The 15,969-nt window shown below is 47.8% G+C and overlaps 1 protein-coding gene across 1 annotated transcript in view; it reads right to left on the reverse strand.

Moving 5' to 3' along the window:
- The window catches only part of LOC100742758 (cytoplasmic polyadenylation element-binding protein 2), a gene marked incomplete at its 3' end in the record, with an annotated part of 53,089 nt that overhangs the window by 11,713 nt on the left and 25,407 nt on the right, over positions 1-15,969 (reverse strand). The window contains exon 6 of the mRNA XM_003490870.2: positions 1,163-1,213. Coding sequence (XP_003490918.2) covers positions 1,163-1,213 — 51 coding nt within the window. The remainder of the gene's footprint in view (positions 1-1,162; positions 1,214-15,969) is intronic.

The raw sequence follows: 15,969 nt of genomic DNA on the forward strand, positions 1-15,969 counted from the left end.
GCATTAGCCGTATTCGTTTAACGTACAATTGGCTGCCTTCACCTTGCGATCCTGCTTTGTACGTATTTATCGGTTTTCCTCCGTAAAGATCGGCGAAAATACGTTCGTTAGCTGCTGTGATAACAACAGCGGAACGGTGGAGCAGAGTTCTCTTGCGCGTTTCTTTTTAGCTTTTTCATGGGACGATCGGGCGATCGATTTTTATCGGCACGCGTGTACATCACGATGCTCTAAATAGGTTCTCGCTTGTGCGTTTCGCGTGCGCTTCACGCTTTGAAGTTCCACGTAGAAAATCGTCCCATCAGCGGAGGACTCGGTGCATGTCTGTCACGCGGCCGATTCCGTGCATGTTCGTGTAATTTTAGTTCGTGCCTGTCCGCTGGTAAACCCTCGAGAACCATACGACGCTACGTAGTAGAAAATTCTTCGCTTTTCGATGACGCGCGAATCAGAGCACGACTCTCTTCCTTGGTTAAGATAGGATTTTCTATATGCGTCGGTACGCTCGTACCTGTTCCATGGGAATACACGGGAAATCTGTGTGGCTGAACTTGCAGGAAATCCTATCTCTAAATACCAGTTTTCCCCGTGGTCGTTTTGCGCTCTTCTCGATCGAGAGATCGTCGAGAATCGATTTTCTTTTCTTTTTTATCGGACGCTTCGACGACGAATGCACGTGCCGGTGCTCCGTGTTTTTCCCTTCGAAGAATATCGAAAGGAAGGAAAATTGGCGATTAAAGGACAACGGTGGTGGCAAAGGAGATAAAGGAGCGAAGGGAAGAAGAAGCGGAACGTTAAACTATGAATATCCCTGGAAGAGGAGGCCAACGGACTAAAGTACAGGCTCGAAGCCAGTCCTTTTCCAGCGATTGCAACGAAGAAGGAGGAAACGAGCGTCGCGGAGGAGGGCTTCGTTTCCTTGATTGCCGTCAGAAAAGTGTACAAGCCTGTTGCAAAGGCGTTGCGCAAGCGTAAATTTTAATTGAGCGTACCACGGGCTCTGGTCTCTCTCTCTCGAGGAATCTTCCTGTGGCGTAGCGTAGCGAGACGCGGCACGCCGCAAGTATCAGCGAAACGTTCGAGAAACGGCGAAAAGAGAAAAAGAACAAAAGAACGAAGACAAGAGGAAAGAAAAAGGAACGGACTGGCAGTTTTCACTCACCGTGCAGTTGCGCGAGCGATTGCAGCGTGCTGGCATTGCAACTTATGTATCCTGAAACAAAGAAAAGTTCCGTGGGTTCGATTAAACCTGCATTTCCATGAAATCGCTGGTGGTGTCGATCGATATTCTACGATAAAAGCCGATCTTCGGTTGGTTTTCGTCGGTTCGATCGAACGAAGCGAAGCCACATCGATCGACTCCATAAATTGAAAAGTATTTTCTCAATTCGTAGTGGCATGTACACGGAGGAAAGCAAACGCGACAGATACGAAAACGGTGGATCGAGATCGATAAAAAGCCGAGTCGATCGATTTAGCTTCTGAAAACGGCGAGATTTGCCCCAACAGGAGAAACCGAGCGATTCGTTCGATTCTAGAAAACTACTTTTGCGAGCGTCTCTCGATCGGCCATATCTTGGACGTGCTAGCGTATTGGACGTGCATCCACGCGCGGTAACGCTAGACGCGCGCGTGAAGTTACGAGCCGGGATATTGTATCGCAAGGATATAAAGGTAAAGAAAAAGAAAACGAACCGCTCGCGTGCGGTTCTCGGAGATCGCGTTGCACAGTGTCGTAAGTAGCGACACGAAAGCCCGTTGCCGGACACGTGGATCAGACGCGGTTTCACCGTTTCGAAAAAGTCCGCCGCGTTGCCTGGCTTATCGAGTACGCGACACTGCTAACCGTTAACCACAAACGAAATAAGTCGAACGAGAAAACGCCGGCAACTCGAATCTACGGTTAAGCCCTCTGTGCGAGGTTTTGCGGCTTTCCAGACTCCTCGACCGGCAGATAACATCGACACGCGCGTAGTTCGCTGAGTCGATGCTGTTCTTGTCTTCGTCCAAGGAATCTCCGCTAACGTCTCGCTATATTCGACTACTTTTACGCGGCAGTCGTACGTTCTGTTGTATTACGCGCTTCGATAGGGCTCGAGAGATCGATGTTGCATCGTTAACATGGCGCTATTAATAGCTACGTAGAGGATTCGCGTTCGCAAAATCTCGCAAAATCTCGTAAAACGCGTTTCATTTATCTTTCTCATCTACGACGCTCTTCATTTTTCACGTCCTTCTTACGCGTCCTTTCTTACTTTTTCTTTCTACTATTTTTTACCGCGTTGACGTCTTTCACGTACTTTATACCAACCGTATATAACGTAAATGATAATAACCAAGATTGTGCAACGGCCAGCTAATTTTAATTACGAAATCGAACTTTGTCATCGATAATATTATCGATGATAACGAAATCGAAGGTTCTTTCGGGCGATCGATCTTTCGATAATTCGAAACTCGCTACGTTTCTGCCGTGAAATCGAGGGAAGGGGTCGCGTAAACCAAACACGCGAATTCCAATCTCCTTGGCGAGTGTCGCCATCGATTTAGACGCGTCGGGAGGGAAGATGGATCTCGAGTCCGGGAGCGAAGCTCGCGAGAAAGAGCCGCTTTGCGACCTATCGTCTACTCGACTCTCGTTCCGCCCTCCTGACGATCGAACGTCAAGACGTTCCGTCTAGTGGACGCTGGTTACATAATTCTTTCGCAGCTGTAACGCGCTAGCAAACGAGCAACAAGAAGAAGAACAAGAAGCTTGAAACGCGCTACGCTGGTAAAACACGGGGCTGTTCGACGAGAAGGTAATAATAGCGACCGCAGACTTTGACTTTGCGCCGCTGCGACGTACTCGGACGACGAATAAGATAAAAATCGACCGCATTGCCTAATTCTTGCCGGTCGCTTCGAGATTGCGCGCGGTCGAGCGTTCCCTTCGACCTCGCGCGAACCGAACAAGATCCGAACGTTCGCGAGTCGACCAACGTGTGGGCATTTTCTCTCGACAGTTTCCGTTCTTACCGATCGAGATCTAGTTTCCTTTAGGGATCATAAAGTCGCTCGGTGTGATCGGCGTTCGCGTATTTACGCGGCAACTCCACACCTACCGGATCTTCCGATTCGAGGTTGATTAAACGAGTCGCGACTCCTAGTCGGCTCGATCGTAATTCGAAAGTGGCCGACTAAAAGGCAGAAACGTTAATTAAGACGCAGAAGCAAGTCGAAGTACGCACTTGTACGTATATGCAGGACGCCGTCGAACAACCGCTGTACGCAGAGGAGCACGCGCGTGCTTGTCGAGCCGAGAGAGTTGTGCAATCGGCTCGAATCGAAAATATCCACTACAACTATATTCGGGACGCTCGTTGCGCGAGCGACACTTCCCTGTTGCCACAGTCGGCGCCGCGGCAATAATCTCCTCGTTTCTACACCGCTGTCCCGCTCTCGCGCAAACCTCTTTCTCTTTTCTTCGCTTTCCTCCGGTATCCGATGTTCGTTCCGTAACCCAACGATCGAGTCGCGCAAATACCGCGTAAGTAGTTATATCGCAAAAATCCTTAAGAAATCTAACGACGAGCGTAAGGAAATTCGAGCCTCTTAAGAGACAAAGCGTTCGATACCGGCTTTTCCATTCTCGAGGTTTCCGACTTCCGACTGGCTCGTACGTATACGTATGCGTCTTTCGACAAGCCCCATCGAAGTTACTTCGCGGATTAACCAACTTTCGATCGCACGCTACATAAATTAACCTGCTCCAGTCAGCCGTCCTTCGGAGCGTAACAAGCAAAATATTCGAAAACATCTGCCCGTAGAGTCTTCTTTTCCAATTACTCTCGCATCAAATACCGGATCAAAGGAACTTTAAGCGAAAACCTGTGCGATAAAAATCAAGTTTCGAGCGTTTTCTCCTTTATGAAAGACGTATCGTTATTTAGCAAAATCTAAGCAACGCGTCTCTCTCTTTCCCTCTGGCTACATCGTCGCCGCTGATAACCGCACAGCTGCGGTTCATGCGGCGTAAAAACTTATATAGAAAAGAAAAGCCTGTATATCGACGCAAAGTCGAACTGAAATTTATCGGAGGTATCGTAAGCGAAGAAAGAAAATTTCACTCGCGAATCTGTCAGTTTCTTACCGACCTACGTACACGAGTTCTAAAACACAATAGTCGCGTTTCGAGCGAACGGTTCGCCTTTCCATCCCGCGAAAAGGCGCGTCACAAAACCACGACGGCTTGATTTTTTGCCAAACGACTTGGTCTTGCGACACGTCGATCCGATCAAATTTCTCGACGCTTTCTCCTTCGCGGTCCCCGGCTGAAAATCTTCGTGATCCCTTCCAAGTTTCCCAAGTTAAAACGTGCGTCAGGCGACAGATATATATACATATACGCGTAACTGGACAAAGTTTTTACGATTTTTAAAAATCGACGACACACGGTATTGCGCTAACCGATGGTTTTCTCTTCGTTTTTGCGACTGATTCAAAATCGTGGTAGTTTAATGCAACCGGACAACCGGACGTTAGCTCGTAGAAGAAACCGGTTCCGGGCGGCGCGCTACGCCGCGCTGCGCAACGCCAGCAGAGTTTGGTCACCCGCGCGAAATCAAACGCGAAACGAGACTCCGTGGCACGATGGTATACAACGATTCGCTTTCCATACCAGATATTTCTGCCAGTTACCAACTTAACCGGAACCAAGTAACTAGCGCGAGTACGTACATCTGGTTCGAGCCGAGCCGAGCTTCTTCCCTCTGGCGTTCGAATTCGCCGATCGAATTTCTTTTTAATGGCAAATAAAGCGAATCGTTGATCCACGGTCTTATCAATTTCAGCATACCGCTGCTTTTACGCGGTAGCGACTTGCTCCGGTGCTAAATAAGTAAATCGAAAGAAGGAATCGCGTCGTTTATTCGTTTCGCATGTTCAAAGTCTAACCGCGTATTCGCTTTCAAAGAACGTGGCGTCGCGCAAATGTATTTCTTCGCTCGTCTTAAATAATAAACATCGCGTTGGATATATTTCTACCGATCGGGGATACAAACACGTACGGTTAGTCGTTTGAAACGCGGATAAATTTTACAAACGTCGGAGCTTGTTCCCTGACTTTTCCTAACGTCAGGTATCTAACGCAGGATCTCGACCACGTTCCTTTCTGATCATGACCTTGGCACTTAACGACACCTCTGACCTTCGAATAAGCTCGCTTGTACACGGATTATACACGGTGTTCCTTGATGATCGTACGGTGATCGTATACTTAAGGAATGCTGGAAAACATGCAAAAACCGAACCACGACGAATATTTTTTTCCTTCGTATCGCGTTAAATTTTTACATACGTACGCGATAAAGTTGGCGATACGCTGCGATAAATTCCGTCCTATATCGTTAATGCCATTATAAAACGACGGTTGCTCGCTGAGAGAAGAGGAAAAACGTCGAGTCGCGAGCGGCTCAAAATGGCGGGAACTTTCAAGGCGACTTTGTACTACGACGTACTACTATAGAGTAGAACGTTGGCGGCTAGCTAGCGGCTGTCTTGCAACTTGAACCGAATAGCGGTATATCCGTACCGTGTCAGGGAAGCAAAAGTTTAAACGTGCATCGACCTTTCGCGTTTCCTTTGGCTCGTCCGTTTCGCTGAAACTAGGATCGCGAACGTTGGACGTTTGCCTATCTATTTCTGTCATATTTCTATAAAACACGGTCGAGTATTTACACGTTTATCCAACGCGGATAATTACGTAAAGCGTATATCCCCGTCAAGATTTATCCTCGAAAGGTTTCCGATAATCGCAACGAGCGACCGATCGATGATAAAACGAGTCGAAGAATGCGCAGGTTCCGTCTCGGATCCAACGATAAATCAGCGCAGGACTTGGAGAAAAAGTTATCGCGTCGAATTCCTTCCGCTCGATGCACATTAACGTTTATTCTAACGTCTTATCAGCTTCGGCAGATATAGCCAAGAAATGCGTCACAGTTTTCTTTTTAAAGGAAGTCACTCACACGCTTTCAAACTCGTTCCGCGTTAAATCCTAGGAAACTGCGCTTTCCGTTTCTCTGCGGTCGTCGAATTCGAAGAATCGCGTCACAGGTCCGAAAGACGACGATTTCTCTATTCGTTATTATTGCTTATCTGTGTCAGCACGTTATTCGCGCGCGTTTTCATTTTTCAACGTCGTATTTGAGAAAAGATTAGAATTACGCCGCGTAACGGCGACTCGGCGACCGACTACTCTCTTCCTACGTCCGTTTCCCGTTCGCGCTCGTGGCAGCCATAACACGCAACGTATTGCGACACGGAACGACGCTATGCGAAGAATCGATTGTTCGAGGCTTTCTGAAACGCGCGATGAAATCGATGCTACGTTACGCAAGCCACGGGCAAACGAACGTCGGTTTTCGGATGGAATCGAAATCGATTATCGGTCGGTTCGACCGGCGAATTTAAGCGAGCGCTCGATCGCTTCTCGCGTTACATACGTCGTGTACGTCGAAAACCAGGATATCCGAAAATGAACGTTCGCCACCGTTGCTTCCGCCTCGACGAAATCCAGGCAGGAACGTTCGTGAATCGAGATTCCTTGGAAAATTAACGTTTTTCGTACGGCTGTCGCGTCGACGGACGATGAAACGAACGGCAATGTACACGCGTCTTCTGTGTGTGTGCACCGATCTTGCGTTTACCTTGATCCTTTCGTTCCGTTTACGAGGAAACGATTTACGAAAATCTAGAAATACCTAAAGGATTGAAATCCTATTTACCGAGAACGACGAAAACGATGGATTCGTTGATCTTCCTACGAATACGATCGACGAATCGACGCGTTATCGTCGCTATCGTGGTTTCCTGGTAGAAACGGAACGCTGCGTCTCTGGCAAACGCGATCGTAACGCAGCAACGATCGTTTTACTATCGCGAACGCGTTGCTCGATGATTCGATCGCAGCGGTACGCTCGACGAAGGTCGACCACGCATTACGTACGTTATTTACTCGTATCCCCACCTACTCGGCTTCTCGCGATACTAGTTCCTGCGAGATATGAAAAGCGTTAATGGTGCGTACGTTGATGGTGCATCGTCGAGTCGGTTTGAATCGGTTCGAGTTGGAATTCTACTTTGACGTGTCTCGCAACACGATCTCCAATCGTTCCTGTCACGACGTCTACTTGGTGAAAGTGTTAGATAACGATTTTATTCGTGGCACGCTGCTCTGGCCTCGAATCGTATCAACAATTTAAAAAAAGAGATCTCTCGCTCTCCCGCGCTGTTGCCTCGCACTGTGGACGAAACGCGAACAAAGTCGCGACATTTTTATTCGTTTTTCTCGCACCTGTACACTCTGTACTCGTACGTACGTGCGTACGTTGGCCGCGACAATCGTATTCGTATTTCGAAGCTGCGACACGACAGCGAAGACGATGGTTTTAGAACGATCTCGAGACACCGGTTAGACCACGGCCTATTCAATTAGACTGGCATCGGTGACATAACGCGAGCCACGATACGGATGTGCATATTAACCTATTTAGCTCCGTTACACGCGGACAATGCATGATCCGCGTTCTGCGCGATGCGAGCGACTTCGAAATGGACGCGGAAGAAGGTGAACGTGGAATGGAATTACACGAAATTCGAATATCTCGCGCCATTACGTACCAGACGATGGACGCAACACCCAACTACCTAGTTTTCCCGAGTAGCGTCGATCGGATCTGCGCATACGTAACGAACGCACGTGCGCGTGAAATTCTATCTCGTATAAAATTCTTTCTCTTTCTCTGCACGAATTTCCATTCGAATGGAATCGTGCGATTGTTCGTTACACGACCGCGATATCGTTATCATCGCCATTGACGGACGCAAATAGCTGGTTTCGAACGTCGAACGAAACGAAGGAGAACGGGCGAGAAGAGTACGAAAAGATAACCAATTAATAATCGCAGAAGAAGTAGAACGCGAAACGATCCGGTCGAGCATTTCAGATTAAAGGCGAATTCCACGTAAATTCGATATTTACGTAGACGTTTATCGCGACATTATACGCGTCGTTGGACGCGTTTTGCCCCAACAATCGCCGTGCACTTTACATAATCTTTGTGACCCTGCATCTCAAATACCGCAGAAATATACAGCCTCGTTATCTCTCTCTCTCGCTTTGTTCTCGTCGCTCTTCAACTCCTTCCGTAGTTGTAAATATTACCAATTTACGTTGCTTTCTTCTTTCCAGTCACACGCTGCTCCGTTTTTATACGAGACTTCCAGAGACCGAGCTCGCCGGCTTCCAACGAATTCCGTTCTTTACGAATTCCTCGATTTCGTTGGTACACGAGTTATACGAGTCGCCCCAAGAGAAACTCGTCGTTCGTCGCGAGACGATGACTCACGATGGTTCACGAAAATATTTGAACGCGTTGCATACACGTAGAAGCTACCTATCGCCTTGTTAACCGGCCACGGTCGATCCCTTCCACTTTTGGCAGGTTCCTGCCTACCGAGCTCGGTTTCGTTAATCGGTCGTGCAGCGAAAGCAAAAGCAGTGGATGAGAAAGCAGCGACGAAAAAATCCGCACGAGACAGACGTTTACCGAAGCATCTTTGGTTTCTCTCGCCAGAGAAATCGATTTGACGTGCTTTTAGATGGAAGAAACATCCGATTAACGGTATAAACGTGGACGGATGATTTTCTTTTTTCGTCGAGTCGGTTTCGCATCCTAAATTTGGACGAAATCTGGTTCGCGTCGAACGGTTAACGCCTGAGAAACGCTAGGCATCGTTCGAAATAGAAAAAGACTTGCTATCTACGGAATGCAAGCGCCCCGTGCATCCGCTCCGTTACGATTCTATTCCGGTCCTCGCGAGCAAACCGATGAACTGCTAGACCATGCTCGACTAGTACCGCGTCTCTACGCGACTCTATCTACCCGCTCAACGCTGGAATCTTCTACCCGCGACCAAGAGCGTGCGCGTCTAAAAATTCGAATTCCAAGAACGTTCGTGGTCGGCGAGAAGAGGCGTTAAAAAATGGTAGGAAACAATCGTAATTCGGTAATAGGTCGGCAACCGTCGAAAAACCGTAGCAGAGCGGAGGGATGCGGGTAATTCCGGGGACCGAACGGAGGGGCGAGGCTCGGGGGAAGATTCGAACGAGGTGGGGTGGGCGAAAGAGAGGAGCCAGGCTAAATTTAAATGGCCCGGTACTACTCGTGCGTCGTTAACGAAACGCACTTGGCTGCCGTATACGCTGTTCCCCGGTCGTGCTACTCCCCAGGACGTAGTACGCATACAGACATGTACGCGTCGCGTGCACGTGCGTCGAGTCGGCCGATCAGCTGGCCCGCATATAAGGGTTTCCACGACCCTCTCTCCGCCGGCGATTCCGTCCGGGTGTCCGTGCGTTTGACTCGGCTTTCTCCTACTTCCGGCGCTCTGCGATTCGTTTACGCATAGTTTATTAACAACGCTGTTTGACAGGTTGTTCCACGCAGAAAGTAACGCGTGCCATCGCCTGCTCTATGCAAGATCGGGCAACTCTCGATTTTACGCGTGAAAACGCGAGTTCGCCTGTGATCGGCCAACCATACGTTCCAGGCTGGCATTTCTCGTACGGGTCGTATATATAGTTTGGCGGAAGGTACGCGGATCGAGGTGGTAAATTGAAACGCGAAGAGAAACAGCCACCACGAACGTTTCCACTCTTTCGAATCTATCTTGGAATTCGCGACTATTCGCGATAAGTAAATTCGTCGAGATAAATACGTTGTTAAATGTAGGAACCTAGGCGGCCCAGGTCTCGAGATTGGCAACTTTTTGAAAGCGAAGAGTCGATCGATTTGACTTCCGACAAGTTCGTACAAATGTCAACTGGAACGCGACAGACGAGAATCGTCGAGAGAGAGGCACGTTCTGCCGAGAGGTTTCTCCAAATTTCTATTTTCTTGCGTGGAAAAAGTAGCAGAGTATCAGGAGAGCGTGAAAAGAGGAAAAAGTGAGCAACGCGAGAAGGGGAGAAAAGGAGAAAGAGAGAGAGAGAGAGAGAGATGGTCGGGAGAAAAGGTCGGATCCGGCTTACAGGAGGGTGGCTGAAACTATGCGATCGATAGTTGAATGCCCTCCAGTTGACATGCGTAGCCCGTACCTGCTTCGCTTACGATTCACCCCCGATAACTTTTTCCCCTCTTTCTCTCGGTCTTGTCGTTATCTTGCCTTTTAACTGATTCCGTTTTTTCTTTTTCTATCTCCGAGTGAATATGCCATCGAGGAAAAATCGCTCGATAACGCATAGAACGTACGAGTCGACGCTATCGACGCTGACAGCGAAACTACCGGTCGACTAGCGCCCAACTCGACGCATGGAAATTTCCATCCAGACGAATTCTCTTCACCTTTGCTTCGCGCTTCTGTTCCACGTTCCACGTATATTTGTACTTCCTTCTCCATATTTTTTCGTTCCCGCCGGGCCGATCGATGCCACTCGCGCACGCAAAAATATATCACAATTCGTGGAAAAATAGCGCGCTTTTACTCGCATAAATAAAATCCAATTGGTCGTTGACGGGTTGACGTTAATCGGCGAAATTACGCGATAAAACGATTCAACGTTGATTGGCCTCGCTACGCTGAATTACAATTACCTTGGTGATAATAAATAGCGCGAGGAAGGGAATTGTTAAGATCTGAAAGAAACGTTGTATCTACTCCTCTAACGACAAACAACGTTATGCACACATATATGTTAATTCGACTGCTATATAATTCGTGACGATTAGAATTTGCCACTTGTATTTGTCAGAGATTTTAAATACTCGAAAAGCGAAAATACAGAGGTAATAAATAAGCAAAGAATCGCGTAAATTGATAAGTAAATATTGTCTGCTAATACGTGGTTAATATTTACATGACGCTGCTGTAACGTCAGCGTTCGTCGATGGATATGTGTGCGCGCGCGCCCGCGTGTGTGTGGCATAGATCTGTTCGTTTTGCTCCAAAAACTCGCACGTAAAACGCGGGGGAGAAAGGTTGGGAATCGCGTTAGAAGAACGCCGCTGTGCGTGCCAATCCAAAACGTAATTTACCGTTGCAAATATCGTACAGGTATTTCGTGCGCGTTTCGTACGATGCGATTGTAACGAATTGCAAGAAAGCTGTACGAAACGAAACGGCAGAGAAATTATGGAAAACTTGGTCGGGTAAAACGCTTTGATTACACGATCGGTTGGCTGAATCGCGCGGCCTTATTATCAAGATGTTGAAACAGAAACGTCGGCGTTATTGCTAAAGAAGGAAATCGATATCTTATCGGTGTTTCGCGATAACATCGAATATCCTGCTCGCAAAACCGTAGATATATACGTTTTATGTATCAAACTACAACGTTTCTTTCTTTTCAAAGCGTATAGACGAGTACGTTGGGATGTAGGTCGTAGATCCGTAGATTTCCAAGTTACGGTTTACGCAAAAAGAGGTCAACGGTAATGCAAGGTGCATACATCCAGCTGATCACGAATTCACCGAAACATTTCGCTTGTTCGCGCATCAATGGAAACGCGATGACACGACCAACTTTCTTGCGGAACAAGCCGCTGCCGTTGGTAGCGACGGAAACAAGAGTTCGTTTAATGGCATGGTTTATTACGATCCATAGTTAGCTCGCGAAAGGAACGCGTATTTCGTAAAATCGTAGACGACGTAGGCGTTCGTCGGAAGATTCTAAAAATCAGCGTTAATTTTTCTTGCGACGATTATCCTATCGTTCTTGTAATATCGTTTCGTTATATTGTTATTATTATTATTATTATTGGTAAAATTACGTAAAATCATTGTCACACCATCGATAATCGCAATACGGGTAATCGACGAAACGTCCGAGTCTTCGAACGCTACCATTCTTTTTGCCTATGCGCGACACGTGCACTAAAACGTACGAGTTATATAATTATTCATTGTTACTTACGTAACGTCGTAATCGCCGAGTGAACCAAAGGAATACGAGATAACGGAAATGCGAAATACAGTCGACGATACAGCAACGTCAGAGGTAAGTATATCTGCTATGTAAGTTTCTGGAAACGGATGGATCTCTAATTGTAACCTTCGAGTCGAGAAAGACACACGTGCGAACAAACAGGGGGAAAAAGCTCGGTGATGTAACTCGATTCATCGGTAGACGCGAACGAGCGTGAATCGAAAGATCCCATCTGGCAAAAATTCAGTCTGCTACGATTTATTTCTGACCGATCGGTTAACCATCGACGAAACCAAGTTCGTCAACGAACAACGGCTCGTTTTCCATTGATTCGTGTTCGCGACGTTCGACAGTGGATTCGACCCGATCGTAACTAGCCAAAACGTTGCAAGGAACGGTCACGATGTCCGTCTCGTTTTCGAAAGTCGGTCGAGGCTGTTGCGACAAGAGACAAGTGATTGAGAAACAGCGCAAAGGAGAAAGGGGCATTTTGTTCAGCGCCAAAGAACCAACTACGAATCGTCAAACATTCGTGTAACGATAGCTCGTGGGTAATGTACAGATATCGGGTCTAACATTCGACGGGCAAGGGATCGTCTATTTACGATAGCCCGATATTACATATACAGCTAGAACAGCAAAGCTTTCAGTTAAGGTCGGTACTCATCGAATCGACTACCCTGCTGTTACCAGACCTTTGAACGCTTGGAATCTAACGCGTTCGCTTTGACCTGTGGAACAATATCCGCCAGAATAATTCTCAGCATTTCAAATATCGCGATACGCGTACACACGGAATAATACAGAGAAACGCGAACTGATCCAACTTTTTTCCAAAATCTCCGTGATTTGCTGCGCTTTCTCGGAAAACAGAAAACATCAAAGGGAAAAGCTTGCGAGGAAAGATTACATTCGTTCGTTTCGACGTAATCTTTCGACGCAAAGAACGTGGAATTTTTCTATGGTCTCCCCGTATATCTACTCGTTTACGATAAACGATACGGCTCTTCGACGATGGTATCTCGATCTCGATCTTCCTTCGTTCCTTGTACCTGAACGTTTGAACGATAGCGCGACGATAGCGTAGAACGCTGGAATAATTACGGCGTGAATAAAAAATGGTAGAGAGAAAAGGAAACGAAATGTATCCGCGGTGAGGCGTTACCAAAGAAAACGGGCGAAAGAAGGCGCGAAGGGGTAAGCAACCTGGATCAAAATGCATTCCAGCACGAAGTACAAGCAGGGAAAGGTTTTCCCGAGGGGTAGAGTGCGAAATTGCGCGGGTCAGGCCAGGTCAAGGCACTCTATCGGCGAGCGAAATAAAGGGTGAGCTAAAAATCGCGACTCGCGCCACGAATCGATATCGTACTTGTACGATTTCGCGAATACCTGTCTTACGCGCAACAATTCACCAGCAAAATCTTGAACATAGAGTATAACGGTACAATTCTAACGCGCGTTATCACGAACATCGAGTCGCGCAATTTGAATAAAAACGAGATGACGTAAATGAAAGACGAACGATCGTATTAAGTAAGCGTAATATCGATTAACGTGTCTCGTAAAATCTGCAATAGTATTCGTTTCTATTATAGCGTGCGTACGTGGTTTCCTGCGGTGTCGAGTGTGAAACAGGTGCGTGGCACGTACCTGTGCCTGACGTACCTGAGGGACGAATCTTTTAAACTTTAAAAGGACGTCCTTTCGCGAAAATCCACAATGGAGACCGTTCAAGCGTTTCGACACGATACGACACAAAACGATTCATTACGATACCAGAAGCGTGCGTGACACGGACATCCCTCTTTGCCACGTGCACGCGTAAATACATACCTACACATTGGCGCGTTTGGTATCGCGATTGTCATCACTCATCATCGACTTGTTCGACTCGACGCCGTTCGAAAATAGCAATGATTTCTCTTTCGGTTATTCTGATTTGAAAGTACTTGAAAACACGGCAGTTGCCATTAAAACGTAATATCGATTATCATGGGCATCGATGGACGAGCAAAGTAGCGCATGTTCTACGTCAAATTACATAAACAAGGAGAAAGAAAAAAGAATAAAGAACGGAATGGAAATTTTCGAACGCGCTGTTTCATCCTTGCTCGGGAAGTATTTGTATGTTACGACGGGCACAGTCATCGATGAATCGTCATTGAAAGCTGTGTATGTGTATATACAGTCTGTATATTTGATGTTGTTTATCAACTTCCCCTCCCTTACTCCCAACGCGCCATCGTTTGATATCCTCTGGTAATATACCGTCTCTTGCCTACTCCTATCGTAGTTACAGAAATTAAAGCACGCGTATAGATGCTCGTTACGAGATTAAAAAGAAACTTGTTCGAAAGGGAGTAGCCCGAAAAGGATCTACGCAACGTTGAGGGGATTAGCTCGAGACAAAAAGAGCGGTGAAAAAAAAAGAAAAAGAAACGTAGCGCTCGCGACGACGAAGAGCGCGAGGCAGGATGCGCGGCTACGCGGGTGCGAGGTGCGATCACGTGGCGGGACACGCGTCGACGAACTCTCGGCTCGAGCCGAAAACGGGCAGGCTGCACGGAGTGTGGTTGCGTCACCGTGCTCCGAACCCGTGATCACCCCGCGCGGCCTCTTTGCGAAATTCGAGAGAACCTTCGAACGCCATACGCACGACACGACGCACGAGCCTAGTCTCGCTCGTGGATGGAGCGAGTACGAACGATCGTTCGTTCAACACGGCGACTAACCTACGACAAGTTGTATACTCGACAAATACGTAATATAGGCACCTTTATTGGGGAACGTGGTAGTCCAGATGTCGGCGGTTGAAGGTGTCTCAGCCGGCGCAGCGCCGAACGCGCGAAACATCTTCTTCCGCTATATGGATTCCTATGGGTGCGACTACGGTCGCTCAGTGAAGTCGTTGAATCTTTTAACGCGAATGTTTTAACGGTAATTCGTAGGTTACACCAAAAATCTTTTCGACTCCGTTTTCGTCTGCTGTCGTTGGTCGTTAAACTCGTTCCCCGGTCCGTCCACTCGGCCCGGTCGCGATGGTCGCCGCGCACTTTGAACCTCACCTCGGCGAACGACTCCTCCTGATTTTCGATAGATTCGGCACTACGCGGGTGACACGGAGCGACTGCACGCAACAGGACGTGATCAGAGCATCGGAAGTTTCGAGTTTATGCACAACACACATACGGACAGGAACGGCACACTAACGGGCGCGAGCAGCCAGGCCGAGCACCGGAGTACCGGGGTACCGTTTGCCGATGAACCCTAGATAAAGTTTCCTCCTCCACTATCGAGTCACTTAGCACACACTGGGGCGATCTTCGATTCCACACTGCTACCCACCGCGCACTTTTATTCTTATTTCTATTTTTCCTTTCTTTCTTCCCCTACCCACCCTCTTCCTTCTCACTCCTTTCTTTCTGTATTCCTTCTCTTTCTCCGTGTATCTTTCTGCTGTTCCGCACTATCCTTCCTCCTATTTCACCGAACACGCAACCAAATCAAACACGTATGTAGTACACGTAGTGTCGCTACTATGTTAGCCGTATCGCATCCCAAAGACGAATGGCTCTAAATAGCGTATCTGGATTAACACAGAGTTAAGCACATGTCACGGCCGACGAGGCGAGAGTATTAGTTGCTACGTCGTTCGTTTATACGATAGCAGTTAAACGAACGGAAAAGTTGTCGCGCGCACTTTGCTTCGATTCAACACGTCCCTCGGCCGTGATCTCTCGAAAACAGATCGTCGTTCTTTCTCTTCGCACTTTGCCGCTTCTTTCTCGGGTACTCGCTCCGTCGGCTTCGAACGAGCGTACGCGACACAACCGGCTATTTGTTTTTAGAAAAAGGCGTGGTTACGGTTACGGTCGGCTGTGTGTTACGTTTCCGACTGCGATTGCGCGGCGCGTGAATACGACGTATGATGCGCGCTGTCTGAAGTTCGCTGAAGGAATGGCCGCTCCGCGATGGTCCCCGGCCCCCAGGCGTGGGAGGAA

The sequence above is a fragment of the Bombus impatiens genome, unplaced genomic scaffold (genome assembly GCF_000188095.3).
Source record: "Bombus impatiens unplaced genomic scaffold, BIMP_2.2 scf_0481, whole genome shotgun sequence".
Classification (NCBI taxonomy): Eukaryota; Metazoa; Arthropoda; class Insecta; order Hymenoptera; family Apidae; genus Bombus; species Bombus impatiens.